General features: G+C 32.9%; 1 protein-coding gene across 2 annotated transcripts in view; it reads right to left on the minus strand.

The window, feature by feature from the left end:
* The window catches only part of LOC120354314 (adapter molecule Crk), a 43434-nt gene that overhangs the window by 17399 nt on the left and 2631 nt on the right, over positions 1–23404 (minus strand). Inside the window, exons 2-6 of one of the 2 annotated variants that reach the window (XM_039441265.1) lie at positions 21532–21673; positions 18778–18900; positions 15174–15378; positions 13407–13535; positions 9091–9192 (exon numbers count right to left, since the gene is read on the minus strand). In XM_039441265.1, coding sequence (XP_039297199.1) covers positions 9091–9192; positions 13407–13535; positions 15174–15378; positions 18778–18900; positions 21532–21566 — 594 coding nt within the window. In that variant the 5' untranslated portion in view covers positions 21567–21673. The remainder of the gene's footprint in view (positions 1–9090; positions 9193–13406; positions 13536–15173; positions 15379–18777; positions 18901–21531; positions 21674–23404) is intronic. The other variant, XM_039441266.1, reaches the window with a different exon arrangement.

The raw sequence follows: 23404 nt of genomic DNA on the forward strand, positions 1-23404 counted from the left end.
GATATTTGCTCCCTGTGCAATAGTAGGGAAGTGGAAGACACCCACCACTTCATAGGTAGATGTAAAATCCTAGGTGAATTACGTACCAAATGGTTTGGATGTTGGGTATTGAATGAGGTGGCAGTTCTCCAATACCTGAATGGTAAAGATTGGAGAATCCTGTTTGGGTATGTAAATGAGGCACTTAAGTATCGGGAGTTTTTAGTGTTAGAGTATAATTTCTGAATAAGTAAATTTAATATGTGGGATTTGTCATTATTTTGTGCATTCTGATTAACCGTAATTTTTGTAATCAAGGATTTATAAAATTGAGTTTATGTTCACTTATATGATGTATAATCTATGCTTTTTCAAGTATGTATATGGTAATTTAATTCGTTGCTATAATGTATGAATTAATTAACAAGTTAATATTGTAAACAACCAACTCTGGCTGACGGCATAAAGCCATGCCTATTGAATTTTTGACTTATTGAATTGTAAATTGTATCCTTTGTTTTGTATAATAAATTCTTTTATCTATCTATCTATCTATCATCGTCACTGATCTTTGATATCGAAAACCCTTGCACAAAAATAAAGGTGAACTAGCCTTGATATTAATTTTGTTATTGGTAAAGATAAAGACTTAACCAAGCTAGCGCTTAACCATTGCTAGCGCTTTTTAAGGAGCGACTTTGCACTAACAAACTGTTCTAGATAAAATTTGACGTGTTTTACTTTTAAAGAAGAGTAGATACAGCTCTTTATTTTATGAACACATTTCTGTATAAAACAACTACTTATATAATTTCTTATTAAATTTGGTTTTCAACTTTTCTAAATTCTAAATTCCTAGTTTATAAATATTTTGGACTCAAAATTGGACAAAAATCGTGAAATGTAAACATAACCTATTTTTGGACAATTTCTATCTAAATTTGGGAAAGGAACAGTTTTGGGCTTTAAGCCTGTTGTTCCTTTCCCAATCATTCATAGTTGAGAATGAAAAAAAAAAAATAAATAAATAAAATAATTTAGACTGATTATAGCGACTGGAATAAATTGATAAAATACTTAGTAGAAGCTACGACTTGTAAGCATTATTGTTTTGTGAAGGATCGGTAAAATGGCAGTAAACTGATTTTGGGTGATATCATAAATTTTCCTAAAGCAACTTTGTTTATGATTAGTCTTTGTTCAACTTCAAAGCAAACACAGAGTAGTAGTCTGTATGTCAACTTTATTTTGATTTTAATTTTAGGTGAGGTGGTAGGTTTGTGATTTATATCAATGTTAGTTTTTCGAACTCTCGCTAGAGACACCGAAATTATTTAGTTTTATTTTATTTCAAACAGCGGTTCACGACCCATCGGCTGGAACCCTTGCTTCATTCCAAGGACGGCCTCAGCGGATTCCACCAAAGGGCTTGGTACTAGTTGTACTACGGATTCGCGGGCGAGTCGTACAGTGCGCGTCAGGGACAGCAATAACCCGTCAGTATCAAATCAATACTCAGTACGATCAACGAAATAAGTTATGAAAATATACGGATAACTGATAAAAGGGAAAGTCGTCGTGGAATATGAACTATTTCAAAGGGGGGGGGGAGGGTCGTTACTACAGACTGTGTTGGGTGTGATTAACATTTCTTAGAATGTTATAATAATAATAATAATAATAATAATAATAATAATAATAATAATAATAATAATAATAATAATTTCTCTGGATGTTGGACGACACATCCAGAGGAGTTTATTCATAAATTCATACATATTATTTTTTCATACATTTTCAATAATATAACAATATTCAGGGATTACAAAATGATACCTCACTATATAATATATGTGTCGAGGTTATCATCAAATTAATACTAATTTATGCTACAACAGATAATACAAAAATTCCAAAAATCTAAAACTATATCTATTACCCTAAGCATCACCTAGTACAAAGATACTAAACCGAGTTACTATTTTCTACCTATAAATTACCTTATTTAAAAAGAATACTACTTAAATCTAAATCCTACTTACTATTAGTTTCTCACTACTTTGTATCCCAATACTGAATAACCAATGTCTAATTTTTCTTTTGAAGCTATTGAAATTTTCCTCTCCTTTGATTTCTAATGGTATTCTATTAGATATTGTAGGCCCTAAATATCCTAGTGATCTTTGCCCAAATGCTGTATTCATTCTTGGTACTTCTTGATTGTAACGTTCTCTTATTCTAGTATTATGGCTATGATTTATGATATGGTTCCTATTTTGATGTTTTTTCATATACCCTAATAACAACAATATATACAATTGCCTAACACTGAGTACTCTATTTTCTATAAATAATTCTACAGTTGGAAACCGGATTTCCCTGTTTCCCATTATTTTCAAAATGCGTTTTTGAGTTTTAAATAATGGATCTATAAAACTGAAGTTAGCTGCACCCCAAACTAACAGACCGTACCTTAAAAGAGATTCAACTAATGTTAAGTATACAGTTTTTAACATTTCTTTGTCTATGATACGCCTTAATTTATATAATTTGTATATAAGCTTCCTTATTTTGGCAGTTTTATATGTTATGTGCTTGTTCCATTTCAATGAATCATCTACTATTATTCCTAAATACTTTATATTGTCAGAGCGTTCTATTATTGGGCAATTACAATTATTGTTACTATTTCTATCACAATTATGAAGCTTCATTGTTGTCATGTGTGGTTTTGTGCTATTTGTTAAAGAAAAATATAAAAATTTTGTTTTTTCTGAATTTAATGACAATAAATTATTTCTTAACCAACTAGTGATTTTTGTGAGTTCTATCTCTGCTGTTTGGAACACTTCTTCCCAGGGTTTTCCTTGAAAAAGGAGTGCTGTATCGTCAGCAAAGGCTATAACTCTACCTTGAATTTGAATAGAGCACAACTCATTTGCAAAGATCGAATACAAAGTTGGTCCTAAAACTGTTCCTTGAGGTATTCCAAACTTCATGGAACCTTCTGCACTCATATGGTTCTCAACCTTTGTTTTTTGCTGTCGATTGCTGAGGTAGGATCTGAACCATTCAAGTGACACTCCTCTTATACCTATTGCCTCAAGCTTTTTTATTAATAAGTCATGGGAAACAGAGTCGAAGGCTTTTGCTAAATCTAAAAATACTGCTAGACATTTATTCTTTTCCTCTAAATTGCTAGTTACAAATTTTGATAATTCTAGTACAGCTAATTCTGTACTTATACCTTTGCCAAATTGGTTAGGAGAAAGAATATTATTAATTTCTAAAAAGCTTATTAATCTTGATTTAACTAGTTTTTCTAAAATTTTTGATACATTGCTAATCAGTGAAATAGGTCTATAATTACTAATAATTAGTTTATCACCTGCTTTATGTATAGGTCTGACACAGATTTGCTTCATTGCTCTTGGAAAAGTACCATATAACAAGCTCAGATTGAAAATATGAGTTAAAGGTTTAGAAATTAAATCTTTTATTCCTTTCAAGGTCCTGTTATCTAATCCATCTAGGCCTGGTGCACTATTGCTGTGTAAAGAATCAATTGTGTTTATTTCCTTTTCATGTATGGGGAAAAGAAACATATTATTTGGTACATGCAATTCTGGTACATTATCTGCTATAATTTGGTTAATATTTTTATTCAGACTCTCAGATATTTTGTTAGCCATACTCTCTCCAATATTAACAAATAAATTATTTACATGACTCAATAGTTCTCTAGGATTATCTTTCAGTGTGACTATGTCACCATTAATTCTCAAAGCATTCAGTTGTATATCCTTTTTCTGATTTGAATCTGTAGCATCCTTGATTATTTTCCATGTCTTCCTTACATCATTGTTCGCTTCATTTAGTTGCATCTTGAAATAATTTTCTTTTGTAATTTGGATGAGTGACGTCAGTGTATTTCTGTATCTTCGGTAGTAGTTAGCAAGTGCTCCGTTCTCTGGGTCCAGCTTCCTTCTTCTATTTGGAGAATCCCTTGTTCTTATAGCTGAGATAAGTCCTCGTGTTATCCATGGTTTTATGCTCTTGATCCTCTTCTTTTGTCTGTAATGATGTGTATTGCTCTCCATATGTTTTTGTAGAATTTCTAGGAACTTTTCGTAAGCTGAGTCTGTGTTATTTGACTCAAAAACCTCCGTCCATTGTTCCACTCGCAGTCCTCTCCTCAAGCCGTTCAAGTTGACAGATTTACAGTTAGTTGACAGATTTACAGTTAGTTGAGAGTTGACAGTTAGTTGAGCTCTGTTCATCCCCATTTGTTCTGTCTAACTGATGTTTTTCCAGTCCAAGAATTGTAATGAAGTGGTCTGTGATACTCGAGTGATATACGATTGGATGGATTTTACTTTTACAGTTGGTCAACATATGATCCAAACAAGAAGACGTTCCCGCTGTTACCCTGGTAGCCTTTTTAATGCAGTTCTTCAAACCGTGTTCGCTCAATAAGTCGTAATAGTCATCAAGTTGATAATGGTGATGTGGGTGTAGCGTATTAATGTTGAAGTCTCCTGCGCAAATGATAAGTTGACCTCTCAGTCTGCCAAGCACTGTTTCAAAGTCCTCTAACTCTCTGTTATGCTAGCGTAGGAAGGTGATCTGTACACTGCCAATATATTATATCTCTCCTTTGATGGTTGAAGTTGTAGATGAAGAACGTTGGCCTGCCTGATATTTAGTTCTACCGATTGTACGTTGAGATTTTCCTTTGCATATACAATTACTCCATCATTTTGAGTACGATTATTCAAAGAGTGAAAAATATTGTAGTCCTTCAGTTGCTTCTGTGTATAATCTCTTTTGATCCAGCATTCTGTTAGTATAATTATATCGAAATCATAGGACATATCCTGTAGTTGAATCATCAGGTCATCGAAGTTCTTCCTAATACTTCTGATATTGAGAGAAAACACAGTTATATTAGAGTGTTGAAGAGCAGCGTGGAGTTGTTGTTTATCCTCAATCACACTGTCCTCTATCTCATCCACGGAATCAAGTTCATTTGCCACACCCAGCACGTTATTATTACTCATCGTCATGCTTATTCATACGCACCCCTCCATGCTTGTTCTCCTCTATTTTCCTCTGCCATCTCATTATATATTATTTATCATCAAAGCTTAATGTGTTTTTTATAAGCAATGATATGAGATCATTCTCCGCTGCTGTTAGATAGTTGAAACTATGAGTGTGCCTACTGAGTGCTACAATCACATGACTTTCACTGTTATAGATCTCTAGATCCTTTGAATATGTCCTCACTAGAATAACATTTCTATAAGTAAGACCTTGTGCTTCGTGTATCGTGTGAATTTTTATTGTTTTATCAATCCTGTCACCTCACAAAAACTGAAGGATGAGACCATCTAACTTTCAGTCCACTCCTTTCGATGTAAGGAATCTGTTTAGAATCACCAAGTAGGAAAACTTCGGAGCATCCTGATAATTTCGCAATGAAACCAATGTAGCCAGCATGCATCAGTACAGCCTCATCTATAAAGACACGATGATATTTCTTGCCCACTCCATTTATAATGAAAGATGAAACTGTTCTGTAATCTGATCTGATTATCTTTCTACAGTAATCCTTACCGTACTTATGAATGACAGCCTCTCTGATGCCTTTGATTCCTGCTCTTGTTTGACTTAGAACTAAATCTATTCCTGGTTTATGCTGGTTCAGTATTTCAAACGTCTTTCCACACCCTGGTACACCATCTATCCACGTAATATTAGGAAGACTTGAAGCAGAAATGTCAACTGATGATATTTTTTTATATAGCTCACCGTTTAACATGAGTTGTGTATCTCTACTAACAAGAATGTATATTTCTTTTGTTACGAATCTTTTATTACTCTCGTTGAATTCCACGTAGGTTCCTTCGTTATCCAAGCAGAAGCCCATTCTATAACTTTTTCCAGTAGTTGGCCATAGAAATGTTCTTAGATTATTATCATAAATATTCATATCTTTACGCTTTATCTCTATTAGGTACGAATAAAAGCTCAATAAGTTTTTTTGTAATGTTAGTCAGAATTTCATAGTAAATAATAGAATTTATCTGATCATGTTGACTCAGAAGATTTCTGAGCTCCAGCATACTATTTATAAATTCATGTTTGGGTGGTTTTTTCAGGTAAGTATCCCGTTGGACATGCTTTCTCATTGTTTTTCTCTTCTGGAATATTTAAAAATGTAAGATTATTAATACCCTTGTAGTAAAACACATATTTAATATGTTTTGTTGCCAAGATAGTACTTAAGAGATCAATACAAGATACATCAGCCATGGTTCCAAAAAAATCAATTCCAACTGTCAGAGCTTGTTTATCTGAAGCCCATTCATTGATCATAGATAGTAATATTTCTAGATTGGAGAACAAGTTACTATTATCTGTCAATAGAAACAAATTGAGTATTTTCAATGTCTCGTCGAATTTCACCGACGCATCATTTTGCTTTGTTTGTGAAAATATAGTAGACTATTGAAGTAATCAATGCTCATACATTTCCTATTTACTACGGTAGCAATGTCCTTGTAAATATTTACTTTTTCGTTTTTTACGCTGGCGAAGGAAATATTCAGGTCAGTGTAACCTCCAAAATGAAATGTCCTACTTTTTGATCTTTGTTGAACTCTATATGTATCATTCAAATTACCTAAAATTTCATTAATATCCATCACAATATTTCCAGCCTGATTTATTATTTTTTGAGAACAATATCTATTTTTAAACAATCCCATAATTAGTCTTTTCAATCAATTGCTGCAATGATTTCTGGTGGCTAGGACATTGTGGATCGTGAACTTTATGATTTGATGGCTTTCTGTTCTTCTTACAATTGCTACATATTGCTTCCTTGGCGGTATTTAGACAATCTTTAGTGCTATGATCTTCAGCACAGTGACCGCAGACTTCACTTTCTTTTTTGCAATACTTTGAAACGTGACCAAAGCACAGACACTTGAAGCACCGTTGAACCGAAATAAAGTCATTTAACCTGCAAGAAGTCATGTCGACAAAGACTCGTTTCCTATTTATTAGAATTCTTCTAATCTCGGGCTCACATTCAATGACCCAATGAACTACATCCTTGTTCTTTGGTCCAACCTTGTAGAGAGGCCAACATCCGTTTAAACATGCTTCTTTTCCTAGTTCAGAGCTAGCAAAGTTTTTGTTGAAAATGCTCTCGGCTAGTTCCTCTTTGCTTAAATCACTAGGGACATCGTAAATTATTAAACGTGGCTTCCTATTCTGTGGTTCAACTATTTTCAAATTTTTCATATTTCCAGTCTTCAACGCCTCATTTTCAATTATTTTCTTCTTGTCCTCTTCCGAATTCAGAAAAATCATGAGGCCACCTCCTCTAACATTCACGGTCTTTTTAACTCTAATATCGTCTTTGTTTTTTATATTCTCCCGCAATACATTTTTAATAATTCTACTGTTTTCCACTTCGTTCAGGACTGGTTTGACTGGCTGCAACATAACTATATGCTCCTGTGGTTGTAGTTTCCTAACATTGTTCCCTGCAACTTTATTGTCCTTCGATTTTCCTGGCAACTGCACCATATCAGCATAGCTTAACGTAGGCCTACTTTCACTTTGTTTCATAGTGTCTACCGCCTTATTTATATTTTTAAGGGACTCCTGAATACCCTTATTGGTGTTTCCGAGCCCTGCCGCTAGCTGTGAAATTGTCACTGACCTTGTTTCTAATTTGACGATTGTTTCCGACAATTTATTAGTTATTGAAATAAATCTGTCGAAATCAGCTCTCAGAACTTTTCTTTTTTCATATTCCGCTTCCGCCCATAGATTAAGTTCCTGCTTTATCTGCTTTAAAAGTTCATAATCCTTTGAAAATTCATTGCTGATTACCTTTGATGTAGATTGCTCTGCTGGTTTATCCATTGTAGGGGACTCCTGGACCTGTCCTGAAGATGATGATTGCTCCTGCTCTTCTCCCACTTCCTCGAATTCCGGAATTAATCCATATGGCGCCCTGACCGGTGATCTCATAGGTAACGTAACGGATGGATTCACTAGTCTATCAGCTATAACTCACTTTTGCAATAATCACAAAACAATTGTTATTATGTTCCGCAGCTCTAAACAACGATGTTTACTACTCAGCGTCTCAATTAAGAATGTTCAAACACCCCTGACACAATCTAAGTCATTTTGGGGTAAGGGAACGGAAAGGCGCCTAGGACTATTTAATATTAGATTTAAGATTATAATTTTCCGTAATACTAAGAGCAGGCTGCTATCTGCAGGTAAACTTGATTTGTTTTTTGTCTGAATTTACTAGAGTTCTAATCGTTTTGTTTTATGGGTAACTTCACAACCTTGGATTTTATGAATTTATAATTTGTAGAATTAGTTTAATTTAAAAAAAACTCTGAATTAATTTAATATTTAATGTGATTTCTTAAGGCTTCAAGTTCATAGTTAGTAAGTTGAAATATCGTTTTCTATGTAATGTTCTCTCTCTCTTTTAATGTGATTTCTTAAGGCTTTAAGTTCATAGTAAGTTGAAATATTTTTTTCTATGTAATGTTCACGAAAGTCAGGGCAATTAAAATCGCATCTCTCTCTCTACAAATGTTGTTCTTTTCTGAATCTATTTTCCACACCAGTTAGTTGTTCAAGTAATCTTTATTTTGTTACGTGATTCAAGATTATTCCTGCCTACTCTAAAAACGTAACAGTGTGCGGCAATGAATCGGTCAAATATACTATTATTGTTGTGGTAGGGGAACGTGACTACCCTCATCTTGTAGCTCCTGCCTTACCATTTACGTATTGGGCACCAGAAATTCCACAGATTCACGAAAAGTCTCTTCACAGAGTCAAAGTCTCGTTAAAAGCTTTTTTATTACCATATTTTTTTGTGACAAAAATTAATGTTCAATTACAGTGAGTGTTAAACTTGTTGCAATGTCTATGTCAACTTCAATTAACCTGTAATCATGATTACGACAACATGTACAGGGTCACCAAATCGCCCGCACCCATTACATGAATAATAAAAATTGATAACTCCTTTTTTGAAACACTGTGTATTTAGTGTGTTACCTGCATGTTTGGCCTGCGAATGGCTGGCTGCTCAGGTTGTGAATGCGAGTCCCTTGCAAATGGCGGCTGCTGCTGACCGTGGTGGTGGCTGTGGTGATCATACTGTCAACAATAAAATAGAACATTACAATCAATCAAACAATTCTTCATTTTGACATTATAACACATTGTAATAATGTTAATGTTTATGAGCAACAACTCTTTAAAATTTTTACTACACATTTATAGATGAATCATTTATTGTGTATAGTATTTTGAAGGGCTACTCAATTAAAATTATATGCCCAATATTTAAGAGAATTCATCTTGACACTTGAGAATGTTATTATGCGTCGAAACGTGTATGAAATGAAAAATGAGTACCTTACCAACATGTTTAATTTTAAAATATAAATTTAATATTGATTAACTGTTTCAATAATAATGATAATTATTGTTAACTTATTTTCAGTTGTGAACAAATATCAAGTATTAATGCCATCGGTCAATAGGCCTATTTATTAGGTTATTAGGTGTCACTGAAATGCTAATATGCATATTATCCATGATTATAATTGTACCATATAATAATTGGAGGTTCACACTTCAATAAAATAAGCCTTGTTGAAGAAGTCATTCTTGTATGCTTATGGTGATATGGATAAAAATATTCTAGAAACATATTAAAAAATCTCGAAATATTTTACCAAAGTTCAATCAATCAATTTATTTAGCCTGGCGATAAAGTAGTACATAAGGCTACGTAACAAAATATTTTATGAAATTACAATACATAATGAAATCATAATTAGGTCAAAATACATAATAAAACCAATAATAACAAATCCTTGAAATGAATAAAGACAACAATATCAATCAATAACATTCAATAGTTCACCCATAATGAGGCTACGTTATAATTAACTTATTTCATATAATAGTTGACATTAATAATTAATTCTACGTACCCCTGACTTGAATTCTTCTAAAGAGTAGAATGGATTTTCAATGAGCCATTTTCTTAAATATCTGAGGAATACAGGCAGGGGAAGGGTACGGAAGAAAGTTGGTAGAAGGTTGAAAAATGTTATCCCCACTATTGGAAAACTCGAAAGAGATTTGCTGAGTTTGAACCTAGGTACGTGAAGATCTCCACTGCCCCAAGACGGATAATTGTGAATGGCAACCGTCAATAACCGTCACGTTGAATAAATAGGACTTGGATTCTCGGATATCAAATAAAAGATACGTTATCTGTATCACATATTTTTATCTCTGAAGTAAATTATTCATAGAATACGATTGCATTTGATTCGTCTTGAACAATAATTATCCTACTTAGATAGATATATATGAATGGATGTTTGTTGAATTACGTAATAGGGATTAATAATAATCAGTTCTCTATTGAATTCAACTACCTATATGGTTCACCAATTCTAAAATAATTTTCTCCTACAGTTACCTTAAAAAAGTGATCATTCCTGCACTGATTACAGAACGCAAAGAAACACTTTTCCGCACTAGTGCGCAAAGTGATTACTTTGCGTACTACAAATTTGCAACATGGCAACACAAAATAGTTTGTGGGTTATAATATGGAGGATTAGTGCACAAAAACAAGAATTAAGTTGGTAACAATGACTGTGGTTAGATGAGAATTATTTCATTGGCTACGTTTATGATAAAATCCCAATCTAAAATTCCAAAACAAGAATAATGTTCATCTAAATCATAATTAAATAATTACTCCTCATCATTTAATAATAATTTATGTTTATTTTCGATTGATAATTATTATTTCAACTGCAAGCAATGAGAAATGTAGCTAATACACATTATTAAATTCGAATTTTGAGGTTAAATGATTACCGTTCGATATCCATGTGAATAAACATAATAAAAAACATTAGAATACTACAATTGATATTCTCTGTTGTCTCTGTTAGTTTTATAAATATTCTTCAGTTTACTTTGAACATTTTTCGGTAATTTGAGTCATAAGTCTAAATTTCTGAATCCTGTTTTTAGTACTTTTTAGCTGGATGAAACGAACTTAGATACGATTCTTTCCGCTAGGTCGCGCGCTAGTCGGTCAGCCATGTAGCAGCTACCTCAATCAGCTGTTGACATTGTGTAATTTGAATGCGAATTTGTTCAATCTGTATTATTTTTCTGATTTTTCGATATAAATAAGAATGAGAACTTTTGCTGAGAATTTTCAACGTCAATGAAAATGATTCATGTAGTTTTGACAAAATGAATACCGGTATTTGAAATTGAAATTTAAAAATTGAAATTTGTTGAATTATTGGTTAATAATAACCTACTGTACATAATAAATCAATTTAATGAATGATTTAATTAATAGTATTATAAATATTTATATTGAATATAAGAAATTTAAATATTTGAATATATTCAATTTTATTATACAATTTGAATATTATCAATTATTCATTACTTCAAATAATATTTTTCTATTTATAAATTGATTGGTTGATGAATTATTTAGAAATTGAAATTTATCCAAAATTATTTAAATTTTCAAATTAATAGGATTAATGCAATTACTAATTGAAATAAATTATCTATTATGAATTTTCAATTGGATTATCAATTTTAAAATAAATTAACGGTGCTAATAATAACAAAATTACACAGACAAACATTTGAAGGATTTCAGGACACTTTACCCATAATAACTCACTTTTCATATTCAATGGTAACTGTATGAAAAAACTGGTGAGAAATTTAATGTGAAATATGTGCGCAAAGTTCCTCTGCTGCACTCAAGAAACGTTTCTTTGCAGCAAACTGTCACTTTGCGCACTAGTTGCACAAATAACTATTTTCAGTATCCGAATCGAAAAACTTTTAAAACGTCACCAGTAAAACGTTTTCAAAAATGTGGTGCACAAATGCAAAACCGTAATGCCTTTTTTATGATGATTTTTAAAATTGATTATTTAAAAATGTGTTGACATTCTGAACATTCTGGCAAGACTCGGTGTTGCTGAGTACTAATCTGCAACTAGAATTTCTCTATCATGAATAATAACGAAAAAATCCAGCTACTGATCTTTCAGCAGCCGTAGCAGTCATCCTGCGATGCGACTGAAACACTTCCCGTTCAGACACCCTCTCAAATGAAAACAACACCAAGTTGTGTGAGAACATTCTGCATTGGGTCTACAAAAGAAGGTTCTCCGGATCATCACCTCGTCTCATCGGCTGGAACACTGTGTGCCAATCTTTAGGAGACTGAAGATTATGTCAGTCTTTGGTCAGTATCTGTTTAGTTTGCTGTTACTGTTGAAAAGAGACCAACATACCTTTCAGCAAAGAGGAAATGTAAACAGCCACAACTCAAGAAGGAGGAATTACATCAATATGCCAGACTGAATCGATCTTATAATAGATTCCCTGTCCGTGAACTCAAGATTTTCAACAGGATGCCGGTGTATATCCGTCAGCAGGAGGATAAAATCTTTGAGAGGGCACTTCGTGTGAGGCTTATGAGCCTGGCACTCTACTCCCTGGATGAAGAGGCAATATACAATAAATTGCCAATTGAATTGAGAAGGTGTGATTCCTATATTATCTTTTGTGAGAGAGCAAAGAGCTGGTTATAGCAAAGAGCTGGTTATTTACAGTGAACGACGTATGGATGGTTAGAAATGTTGTTAGCTAATGGTGCAGGTTGAGCTAGCATTGTTCAACGGCACCATTCTCATAAAAATATTATTATTCAATTGAATCACTATTCCACTAAGGCATGTATTATATTAATTACATTAATCATTACATTTAAATGCTTTTCATTTTTTCCAGTTTTTTGTTTTCTGGGCTGTTTCAATTTATTTGTTTTTTTATCTCATGCGCTACAGGCAGTAGTTTCAGTATTGTTTTAGCAATCTTAATCACCTAGACTAGACTCACAGCTTTTATTTTTATCTTTTTTCATACAAGTTTATTTTTATTTTTATTATTTGTTATTTAAGTTGATAATGTTTTTACCTTGTTAATTATACTTTGATTATCTGATCACACAACTGGATACGTGATCAGTATAATTTCCAAGATACTATTTAATTTCTACTTTTGTAATTTGTAATTTGAGAAGGAAATAAATTCATTTATTCATTTATTTATTCATTCATATAGTGTTATCTGAGCTCTATGACTGACTTCCCATATTGATATTACTTTTTTATCGAGTTTTACATTTTGACGCAATCCACCTAGCAACTGCTGGTCATGGATGGAGACTACTGAATTACCCAGATTTCTTATAGAAATAATGTGTAAATATTTGAAAAAGTAGAAGAGCTCACCCTCTGAACATATGGCACTGGTATGGAACCTTGCTTGCCCATGACATTGCGCGCTGTCCACCACTGATCTTCATCCTTGGATACGACCGTTAATATATCACCTTTTCTGAATGGCAGATCGTCCTGGTCCTGACCAGGCATGCATGCATATATAAGTGGATTATTAAAGAAGAATCTATATAAGTTTGATAATGGGTAAGATCAGTCACAATTATATTGATTCTTAAAATCTTGATACACAGTATAATGCAACAAAGGCCTACTACAAGCCAGTTACAGAGTGATACTCTGTGATCCTTTCACAACTTCTCACACTAGTGTGATTCAAATCGTACGACTCCATTCGTGAATACCAAACTTTCCAATCTTTCAACGGGTGTCAATATGTGCCATATCTCCATCTCCACGCGCGACTTGACATGCTGGTCGCCAAGATACGTGAGACCTGAGTATCCTGTATCTTCAATAAAGTGAGGTTATGATTTGGAAAAATGTAAATTTAACCAAGAGCACGTTCAAATTTTTGCGTAAATAGTGAAATTTTCCATTTTACACAATTAAAAAAGTTTAATAAAAACAAGCCTAAAATCATACAATTTTAAATAAGTAGCAATTAGTTTATTAGTTAAAAATATAAATTATATTTGTAATTTGATGGAAAATGAATTGGTTTGATTAGATTTCATGTCGAAATATCCAAAAGACTGGTATGCGCGAATTAAGTCGTACTATTTGAGTTACACTAGTGTGAGTAGAGAAGACTATTAGATACGACTGATTTACTCTCGATCATATTCAATACTCATTATTTTATAACATGAGTCACAATTATGTATAGATTCTTCATTATTTTGTAACATGAGTCACATAGATTCTATCACAGAGTAACGATAACATACCTTACTATTACAGGTATTTTTAGGCTGTACTCACACTAGCGCGACTCAAATGGCAAAGCGACTCGAGACAAACTCATTCGGCGACGCACTATATATTTTTATATTATGTCACTCTGACTCTGACTAGGCGATTCCAGTATCGTCGACTATGCGACTCCAATACTCAGAGGCTTGGAGACTCGGCATGCGAATTGAGTATCGAGCATCATCAAAAGTAGGGTTGGGATTTGATAGAATGTATCGTAAACATAAAATAGTAGGGTCTAATTCCAATTATGAAATGTGTTGAAATATTAGTAAAATTTCCCATATTATACAATTATTAACTTGAAGAGCACAAAAAAACTTCGAAAAATTCTAACGGCTATTGTCAACTATAGTTAAATCCACGTTAGCACCTGGTAAATATTGGTGTTGCTATACTTATCTGTCATTAGACAAAGCAGATCTAGCCTTCTCTAGTTTTGCAACGTTGTTAGATTGTTTTTGGTTAATGTAGAAATAATTATAATCAATTACCAAAATATTCAATCTCACTAATGAAAATGCATTATTAAATCATTGATAAATATTATATGTTCTTGACGAACAAAATATAATTGATTATCATTAACAAGAATGAATAGTCAATATTATTTCGGATCTATTAGGAATGGTATCTAGGCCTACTATAGAAGGCAGTGGTAACGCAGAAAATCGGCAACCCTAGGTCCGATCTTTTCCACTGACTATAATGTGGATCTCACTTTAGAGTAGTGACAATAAGCAATAGTCCGAGAGACTGGAGTCTTCGATTTGAGTCGTATATTACTTTTACCATTGACCATTAGATGAGACAGAAAATTTTCAGATCAAATACAATACTCACACTTCCTTCAAAGTCATATTTAGCTATAACTTTTTCGACTCTACGAGGGGCAGGCCTTATCAACGGTGTAGTGTCGAGGTAATGCAGTTTGTAGAAGGCTAGCAAACTGGGAAGATCGTTGAAAGTCTGATCTCCAATGCGGTACCTTGTTTGGTCACTCTGCTGAACCTTATTTATTATATAATGACTCACTTTACTGTCCTCCCTGAAACATGCCATGTAAATAAATAGATATATTTCAAACTTCATTACCATTTCAGGAAATATTTTCATAATTATAGAATAGCGTAATATGAATAATTTATGGCACATAGTTTACCTAAAATTTAATGTTGACTTAAATTGATCAGAATAATGTTTGTGAAGGTATGATTCAGTGGAGGTATTGGTTCAGCCTTCTAAATTGGTTGAGGAAATTAGATTAACATTATTTTTCACACATTCATAATAAAGGATAGTCTGCTTTTGCACTTTCACTCTTAGACCTTTTCACTCTTTAGCACTAAACTAAATCGTGCGGCTTTCTGTATTTAAGTATTCTCAATCGATGAATGTTGAGCAGCTGGATGGCTTCCACGTTCACATGTTGATCAAGTCTTGCCTCGAGTTTTTCTTTGCATTCCACTGGTGACTGTCACCACTACCATGAGTAATATCATGATGACATCGGCTACCTTCTAGAAACTTGGCACATATTTCAAGTTATATATTGAAGTTTCCCAAATAATTTTGATATAACTGGTAGAACTGAAATTATCCTGTATGAGGATGAATCATGTGATGGCTTTTTAGGTATAGGTATCATGATGACATCGTCTATCTTCCAGAAGTTTGGCACATATTTCAATCGAAATGAAGTGTTAAATAGAAGGCAACGCTTCACAATAATATGAATAATGTATCAAGAAATACCTGAAAATACAAACCTGAGTGCTGGTATACATAACAATAAATAACCCATAATAATCACAAGAGAGGGAAGAAATAACAGAAATAAAATACAAGTATGTAGGTTCGCTTTTAAATAACATTAAGAAAAGGAGAAATAACACTATATCTCAACATAAGATTAAGATATTATGCAACTGCCTAAATTCAATAGATCTTGTAAATCATTCAATTAATGAGAAAATCTATTGAAAATGTATATTAATGAAAACAATAACTAATTAATAAGATCAATTTTTAAACCACTATCCGTAGTAGCTTCTAGGAGTTCTTTGAAATCCTGATTCAAATTAAAATTAATTGATGCCTAAAAAACAATTTTACAAAATGTAAAAATATACTGAATGAATTTATTCCCTGCATGGATGATTTTTTCCATGTGTAGCGAGGAAATTAATGAGGATCAATTCGAAAAATACAGAACGTAATCTAAAATTACGGAATTTTCAATAATTTCTGAAAAAATTCAAGGAAATTGATGGAATATTCGAAATTTGATACTTATGACATACTAATACCTCTTGATTAATTGAAGATTGAAAATACATCTATATAATAAGAAAGAGTAGAGTTGTGTTTGTTCGCATCAAAACATGCCAACTTGTGGAATGCATACCGGAAAAACTGGAAAGATTTAGATCTCCAAATTTTGCACATGGATTCTAATCCATATCAATCTCGTGCACCTCGAAGCCCAAATTTCAATTTTTCTTCTAGATTTTTTATAATTAGCCTAATGTTCAAATTTCATTGATGGGACATTAAATTTTATACAGCATAACCTACATTGTTGTAAAATGTTTTTGTATGGAGGTTATAATGTTGTTCAAAACATACAAATTCGAGTGGAATTGTGACATAGTGGTAGAACGCTCGGTTTCAGAGTGAATGTTTCTCGGTTCGAATCCCGATTCTTCAATTTTTCCCCTCGAAACGTATTATTATAAATTATTTTTTGAAGGAAGTTGTTTTCATTACGATTGAGCTTCAATTTCTTCAAATAATTATTTATTAATGTAGAATTTTGCAACCAGTACAAATGAAATGGACATGGGTTTCATGCTGTATCATTGGAATTCATAAGAAAAACATAAATATAACACAATAAAATTAGTTATAATTTATATTCTTTAGTTATAATGTATTATCAGACACAAATTCGGAGTGAAATTAATATCATAGGTATTATGTTTGGAATTGGAAAAAAGGCTGCCTGATTCAAATTGAGGAGGATCTAATCTATACTAAAATTGATGTATTGAAAAAAAATCAATTTGATACTGTGAGGTTTTCAAGTATAATGTCTTCTTCAGTTATCTATACTATAATAATGGAAAGAACTGATTTAAACACGTAATGAATAGGAAAATTATGTTTGACGCATCATCACGTCTGAACTAAATAACTGATTAATTTGAAATTTTGCATATAGATTCTTAATTAACCGAGGATAGTTATAGGCCAATTTTCAATTCTTCAAGATTTTATTACGTCCAGTTCTCAATTTGTCATGCTTCCAGTTGTTGTATAGAAAAAGCTGAATATTTCTTTTAGAAGGGAGATTAGATGATAGATATGATTGGGGATCCTATTCGAATAAAAATAACAGATTTTCTGTCGCATCAAAATTTTGGTCCGCCATCTTGGAACCGCCATTTTGAATTCAACTTTATTTTTTTAAATTGGAAGGTAGTCAGTCATATGATACATGATTTCGATACTGAATTTCAAGAGAAAATGAATGGTGAAAACCGCACCGATATCTCAAAAGTTATTCTCATTCAAAGATACCGATAAATAATCCATCTATCCATCATCTATACTGTAATAATGGAAAATTATGGTTGACACATCATAACGTCTGAACTACTGGACTGATTGACTTGAAATTTTGCATGAAGATTCTTTATTAACCGAGGATGGTTACAGGCCTATTTTAAATTTTCCAATATTCCATTACGTCAAGTTTTCAGTTTGTAAAGTTCAAAATAAACCCTTGAGGAGCACGGGTTACCTGCTAGTATACAATAAAGTAGTGATACAGTAGAGTGATCTCGTAAAATATGATTGAAGATTTAGACAAGATGGAATGAATTAATTTAAAATGTTTAAATTGCAGACGTTAATCATATTTATTCAGAATTATCACACATACTCTCAAATTGTTCATTCGAAAAAAACTAAAATTTCTTATTTGAAAAAGGCAAATTCTTTAGAAAAATTACCTTTTACATACAATGTTTCTTTTATCAGCCATATTCTCGCGCATTGACTGCTTTGGCCATATTTTCTTACACTTTCTCGGATATTGTTGTTTTTTCCATAATTTAATTGAATAATATAACTCCAAATTCTACAATAAATATTTCTGTTAGTAAATATTTGCTTGTTATCAATGTGAGTGTTTTGGAATGTAGTTTGATTATTGAATATTTGAATAATCTCAGTGAGTTTTGTTAGCTATTTCATTCAATCATTACTAACTTTTAAATTGGATAGGATAAAATCTATGACTTTTATCATTACTTTATTTGATAAATAATTCATCATTGAGTGAGATATTTTCGGAATTTTAATATGGATTACAATCAGCAAAATAGTTTTATAACTTTATTGGATGGATAGTTAATAATGGTTGATTCAGAGCAACGCATACCTAACACAAAGGACGTAGTCTCCATGTATTGTGGCACTATCTCTCACAAGGAATACCCCTCCCTCTCTCTCCCCCATGAGAAGGTCGGTAGCATCCTGCCGAGACATTTGGCCAAAGTACCAGCTGGAAAAAAAATTCAACGAAGTTAATCAACAGTTAACAAGTAACAAACTAATAATGCTTTCATGATTTATGCATTTTTTTAGAAAATGGCTAGAATTAAATACTTTTTAGTCTGTATGTTGAAAAAAACGAAATATATATCATTCTTAGGTAATGCAGCAGGAAATCCCAGATTGAATAAAACTCTAAAACCTTTTAGTATAATAAATTACAAAGGTAATTTTATTCTCAACCTCCGATCACATATTTATTGAAGTTTTTCTAGTTATCGCTTGATTCGCTTGATAGTTTGACATCTTGTGAGACCGGACTCACTGGTCTGTATATTGCAAACATAAGACAGCAGTAGGGGGGCGATGTTCACAGAAATGACTATGTGTCACCCCACCAAACACTCTATGATCGGCGCGGCCTGATCGTAAATTGTTGTCCAGTTTCGACACAGGAACATGGCCGTCTCAATTGAGTCTCCTGCCAAATGTGAATTGCGTAGCGTTATTAGTATTTGCAAACAAAAAACAATATTGCTGAAGAATGATTCAATATTATGGAGAAGACTTTATGAATGCTTTGTGTGAATGGAATTTAAAATTCAAAGACGACCCTTGGAAATGGTTTACGGAATATCTGGATCCTCTGTCCTCCTGGAACCAAACAACTTCTTCAGCAAATAAGATGGGATATTTTCGAACATCCACTAAGCAAACCTCAATTAGCCACGAATAGCTTTCACCTTTCCCCTAACTCATGGCATGACTTTGAGGGCAGCACTATCCAACTAGTGAGGAACTCTATTCTAGAACAATATCATATTGACGGTCTAGATTGAACTAACTTTACGACAGCATTTTATAAACAGGGTATTGGTAGGCCAGTCTTCAGGTATGACAAATGCCTCATTCTTCACAGTGATTATGTTGAAAAATAATTAGAAGTGTATATAACTTTTAGTGAGAGAATTATCCTTTAATATACATTCGTCTCGTATGTATTGCCAATCGGAGGTTGAAAATAAATCACCCTCGTATAAAGAGTACTGGAACAGTCAGCATGAGTGGGATACCTTCAACTACCAGATTTTATGACAAGATGATAAAATAATACATTTTCAGCTATTTAGTGAAACCCTTCTATTATTAATACATTGCTTTTCAGATAGGCTGCTAAATCCATGAATGTAGGATATTTTTCTACAAATCAAAATCCTGTTATAAATCAATAACTTTTATTAATTTCACACATTCACATTTTACATTTTCTTGGTCTTTTCATTGAGCTTTTCTCGTAAAAACTAACTTGTTTATTTATTTAATTAACGATGCTGCTTTTTGAATTAATCACATGATTACTTTCATATGATGATAACATCATACGTTAAAATAGAATTACCATCGCTACAATCTCATATCCTACACTCGGCCATTCTGGCAAATTGGCTTGCCACACATTCGCCTTCACTAAATATAACAAACAATTTGGATTCTTCGGATTTCCAATGAAACTTGAACAATCAGACATAGCAGCATTTGATCCTCAACCTTGATGGCTCCATCGCGTCCCCACCAACGTTTTCTCAAACCTCTAAGTCAAACAATACTCCGCTCAGCTATGCTTCAGGACACACACACTTCCTCCCTGCCAGATAGCCAAGCTTCCGCAGTTTCGGACAGCCGTGCTTCTTCGCTGCCAGACCTCCATGTCTGCAGTTCCAGACAAGTCACGCTTCCTCCCTGCCAGACAGCCATGCTTCTGCAATTCCAGACAGCTGTGCTTCCTCTCAGCCACATGCTTAGGAGTCCCATTTGAGCTAGTGACACCCGCACTTGCTCCTGATCTTCTCACTCATGCAGCTACCATAGCACGGTCTGCTGCTTCCAACTATTCATCTCTGATGCTCTAATAGCCTAAATCTTCCATGACAGTTAAAAATCATTTCATTAAAATAAAATTTCACGATAATAAAACTAACATTATTAAAATTTTCAAAACGTTTCCGTTATAAATAAACAATAAAAACAATAACATTTTCAAAATACTCTTCATGTCACTTTTTTACAAAAAAACTTCCCGTTCAATTCAATTCAATCCCGGACGAGCCCCCAAAATGTAGGATATTATTCTACAAATCAATATCCTGTTACAAATCAATAACTTTTATTAATTTCACACATTCACATTTTACATTTTCTTGATCTATTCACTGAGCTTTTCTCGTAAAAACCAACTTGTTTATTTATTTAATTAATGATGTTGCTTTTTGAATAAATCACATGATTACTTTCATATTACATCATATGTTAAAATAGAATTACCATCGCTACAATCTCATATCCTACAAGAATGCAATATATTTCAACATTCAAAATAGCTACATAATACTGTGCTTACATTGCAAGTAAATAGACAAAAAAGTTTAGAATGAAGGTAACAAACTTAAAAGGTGAACAGGATGTCTTGCTATCCCTTAATTACAGCTGAACAAAATCTTACAGCAGAAATTTATCAAGTAGGGCGATTTTGCCTGCTCTTATAACAGATTATTATACTATATTCACAAATGTTTATTTTGGTAGATTGACTATGATAATAAATAGAATGATGAAATGAAGGTATATTACAGTAATAACTAACCTTGACCTGTCATAAGGATCAAAGAGTGCAGCCATGTTGACAGAGATCGTCAGTGAATGTGAACGTCAACATCAGGGATCATAGCACATAGCACAACCACCATTCCTCTTATTTGAAGACATTCTGTAGATCTTGGTTACTTCTGAAAATAACACAATAGGAAGGCCTAATCACCACTTTTATTTGAATTATGTAGCGCAGGGCTGCAAAAATCTTCATTTTTATCAGAATTAATAAATATTCAGTTTACAGATGGAATTAAATAGAGAATGCATTCATTCAAATGCTAATTAATATATAATTATTATTCAACGAAAATCCTAAATAAATGCTGCAAATCATCCCGAAGACCTCTGCTACTGCAGACATTGACAACAGGGTTAACAGCTAGATGGAAATTCGATGAGAACTACTATCCAAAAATTAGTTGCCAGCCCGGGAATCGAACCCGGTACCTCCCAATTGCTAGTCAGGAATGCTTACCCTTACACCAAACTGACAATCTCTGGATAGCAGCGCTCATTTTATATGAAGCCATAGCGGCCAACCAGTTTACAGATGGAATTAAATAGAGAATGCATTCATTTAGCATTATTTGCATTATTTAGCAATATTTGATATTAATTAGCATTTGAATGAATGCATAGAGAAGTTAGAAATACTTCTTGAAATTCTATGTAAAAAATATAAAGAAGTTATCGTTGCAGGTGACATAAATATCAATGTTCTGGAGAAAAATAACACATATAATAAGTTCGTGAATGTACTGAAAATGCATAATATGATTTATAAAGTCAATTTCCCTACAAGAATTACTACCACATCTGAATCAGCGATAGATAACTTTATTACCAACATAGCTGATGATAGTTTAAAGATATCGGGTATAATCACTCATATCTCGGACCACGATGCGCAGCTGCTCGAGATCCGAGGTATGAGTGTGATCCGCGATAAGCCAATCAGGAAATTTTGTCGTAGATTTGATGACTGCCACTTAGAAGTGTTCTATAGAGAGTTAGCTCATTTAAATTGGATGGAGGTTTATCAATCACCAGTGGATGAAAAGTACAATGTCTTTATCTCGACTTTTTCACATTATTCTCATATTAATTTTCCAAAAATCCTGAGAACTATGAAAGAAACTGATAGTAGGAACGGGATGAGTCCAGAGGTCACTGATAAAAAAGAGAATTATTAGAGTTAGAGAATTTACATAGACAAACAAAAAGAGGAGAGTTAAAGATTCAAATAAAAAATAATAGAAAAGCTCTTAAACTTATGATTGTAAAGAATAAACAAAAATACTTTGATGGGAAAATTTCTAATTCTAAAAATAAGAATAAAGTAACTTGGAAAATTATAAATGCTGAGGTGGGTAAGAATAGGAAGAACAACTCAAATCTAAGTGTAATAAGCGATGGTATACACTCAACGAATCCTAGTACTGTGAGCAATATATTTAACGATTTTTTTGTTTCGGCTGTTGATAGGTTTGTTAAACCAGATATTCCCAATGGTTCTAGACCTGTAACTGTACAAAATCCACGTTGTTGTCAATCTTCATTGAGGATTAGATTCGAACCTATTACTGAGTGTCAATTACATAAAATAGTGATGTCATTTGAGAACAAACACTCTTCTAGGCAAGATGATATCCCAATAACAGTAGTGAAACGAGTTTTACGAGCTACAATCAAGCCATTAACACACATTATAAATTCATCCCTTATAGCAGGTCAATTTCCTGATAAACTGAAGATAGCTAAAGTTTTTCCAATATTTAAAAAAGGTGACATCAAAGATCAAGGTTGCTACAGACCAATAGCGTTGTTATCAGTTTTCTCAAAAATCATTGAACGTATGGTATATA

The sequence above is a fragment of the Nilaparvata lugens genome, chromosome X, assembly GCF_014356525.2.
Source record: "Nilaparvata lugens isolate BPH chromosome X, ASM1435652v1, whole genome shotgun sequence".
NCBI lineage: Eukaryota > Metazoa > Arthropoda > Insecta > Hemiptera > Delphacidae > Nilaparvata > Nilaparvata lugens.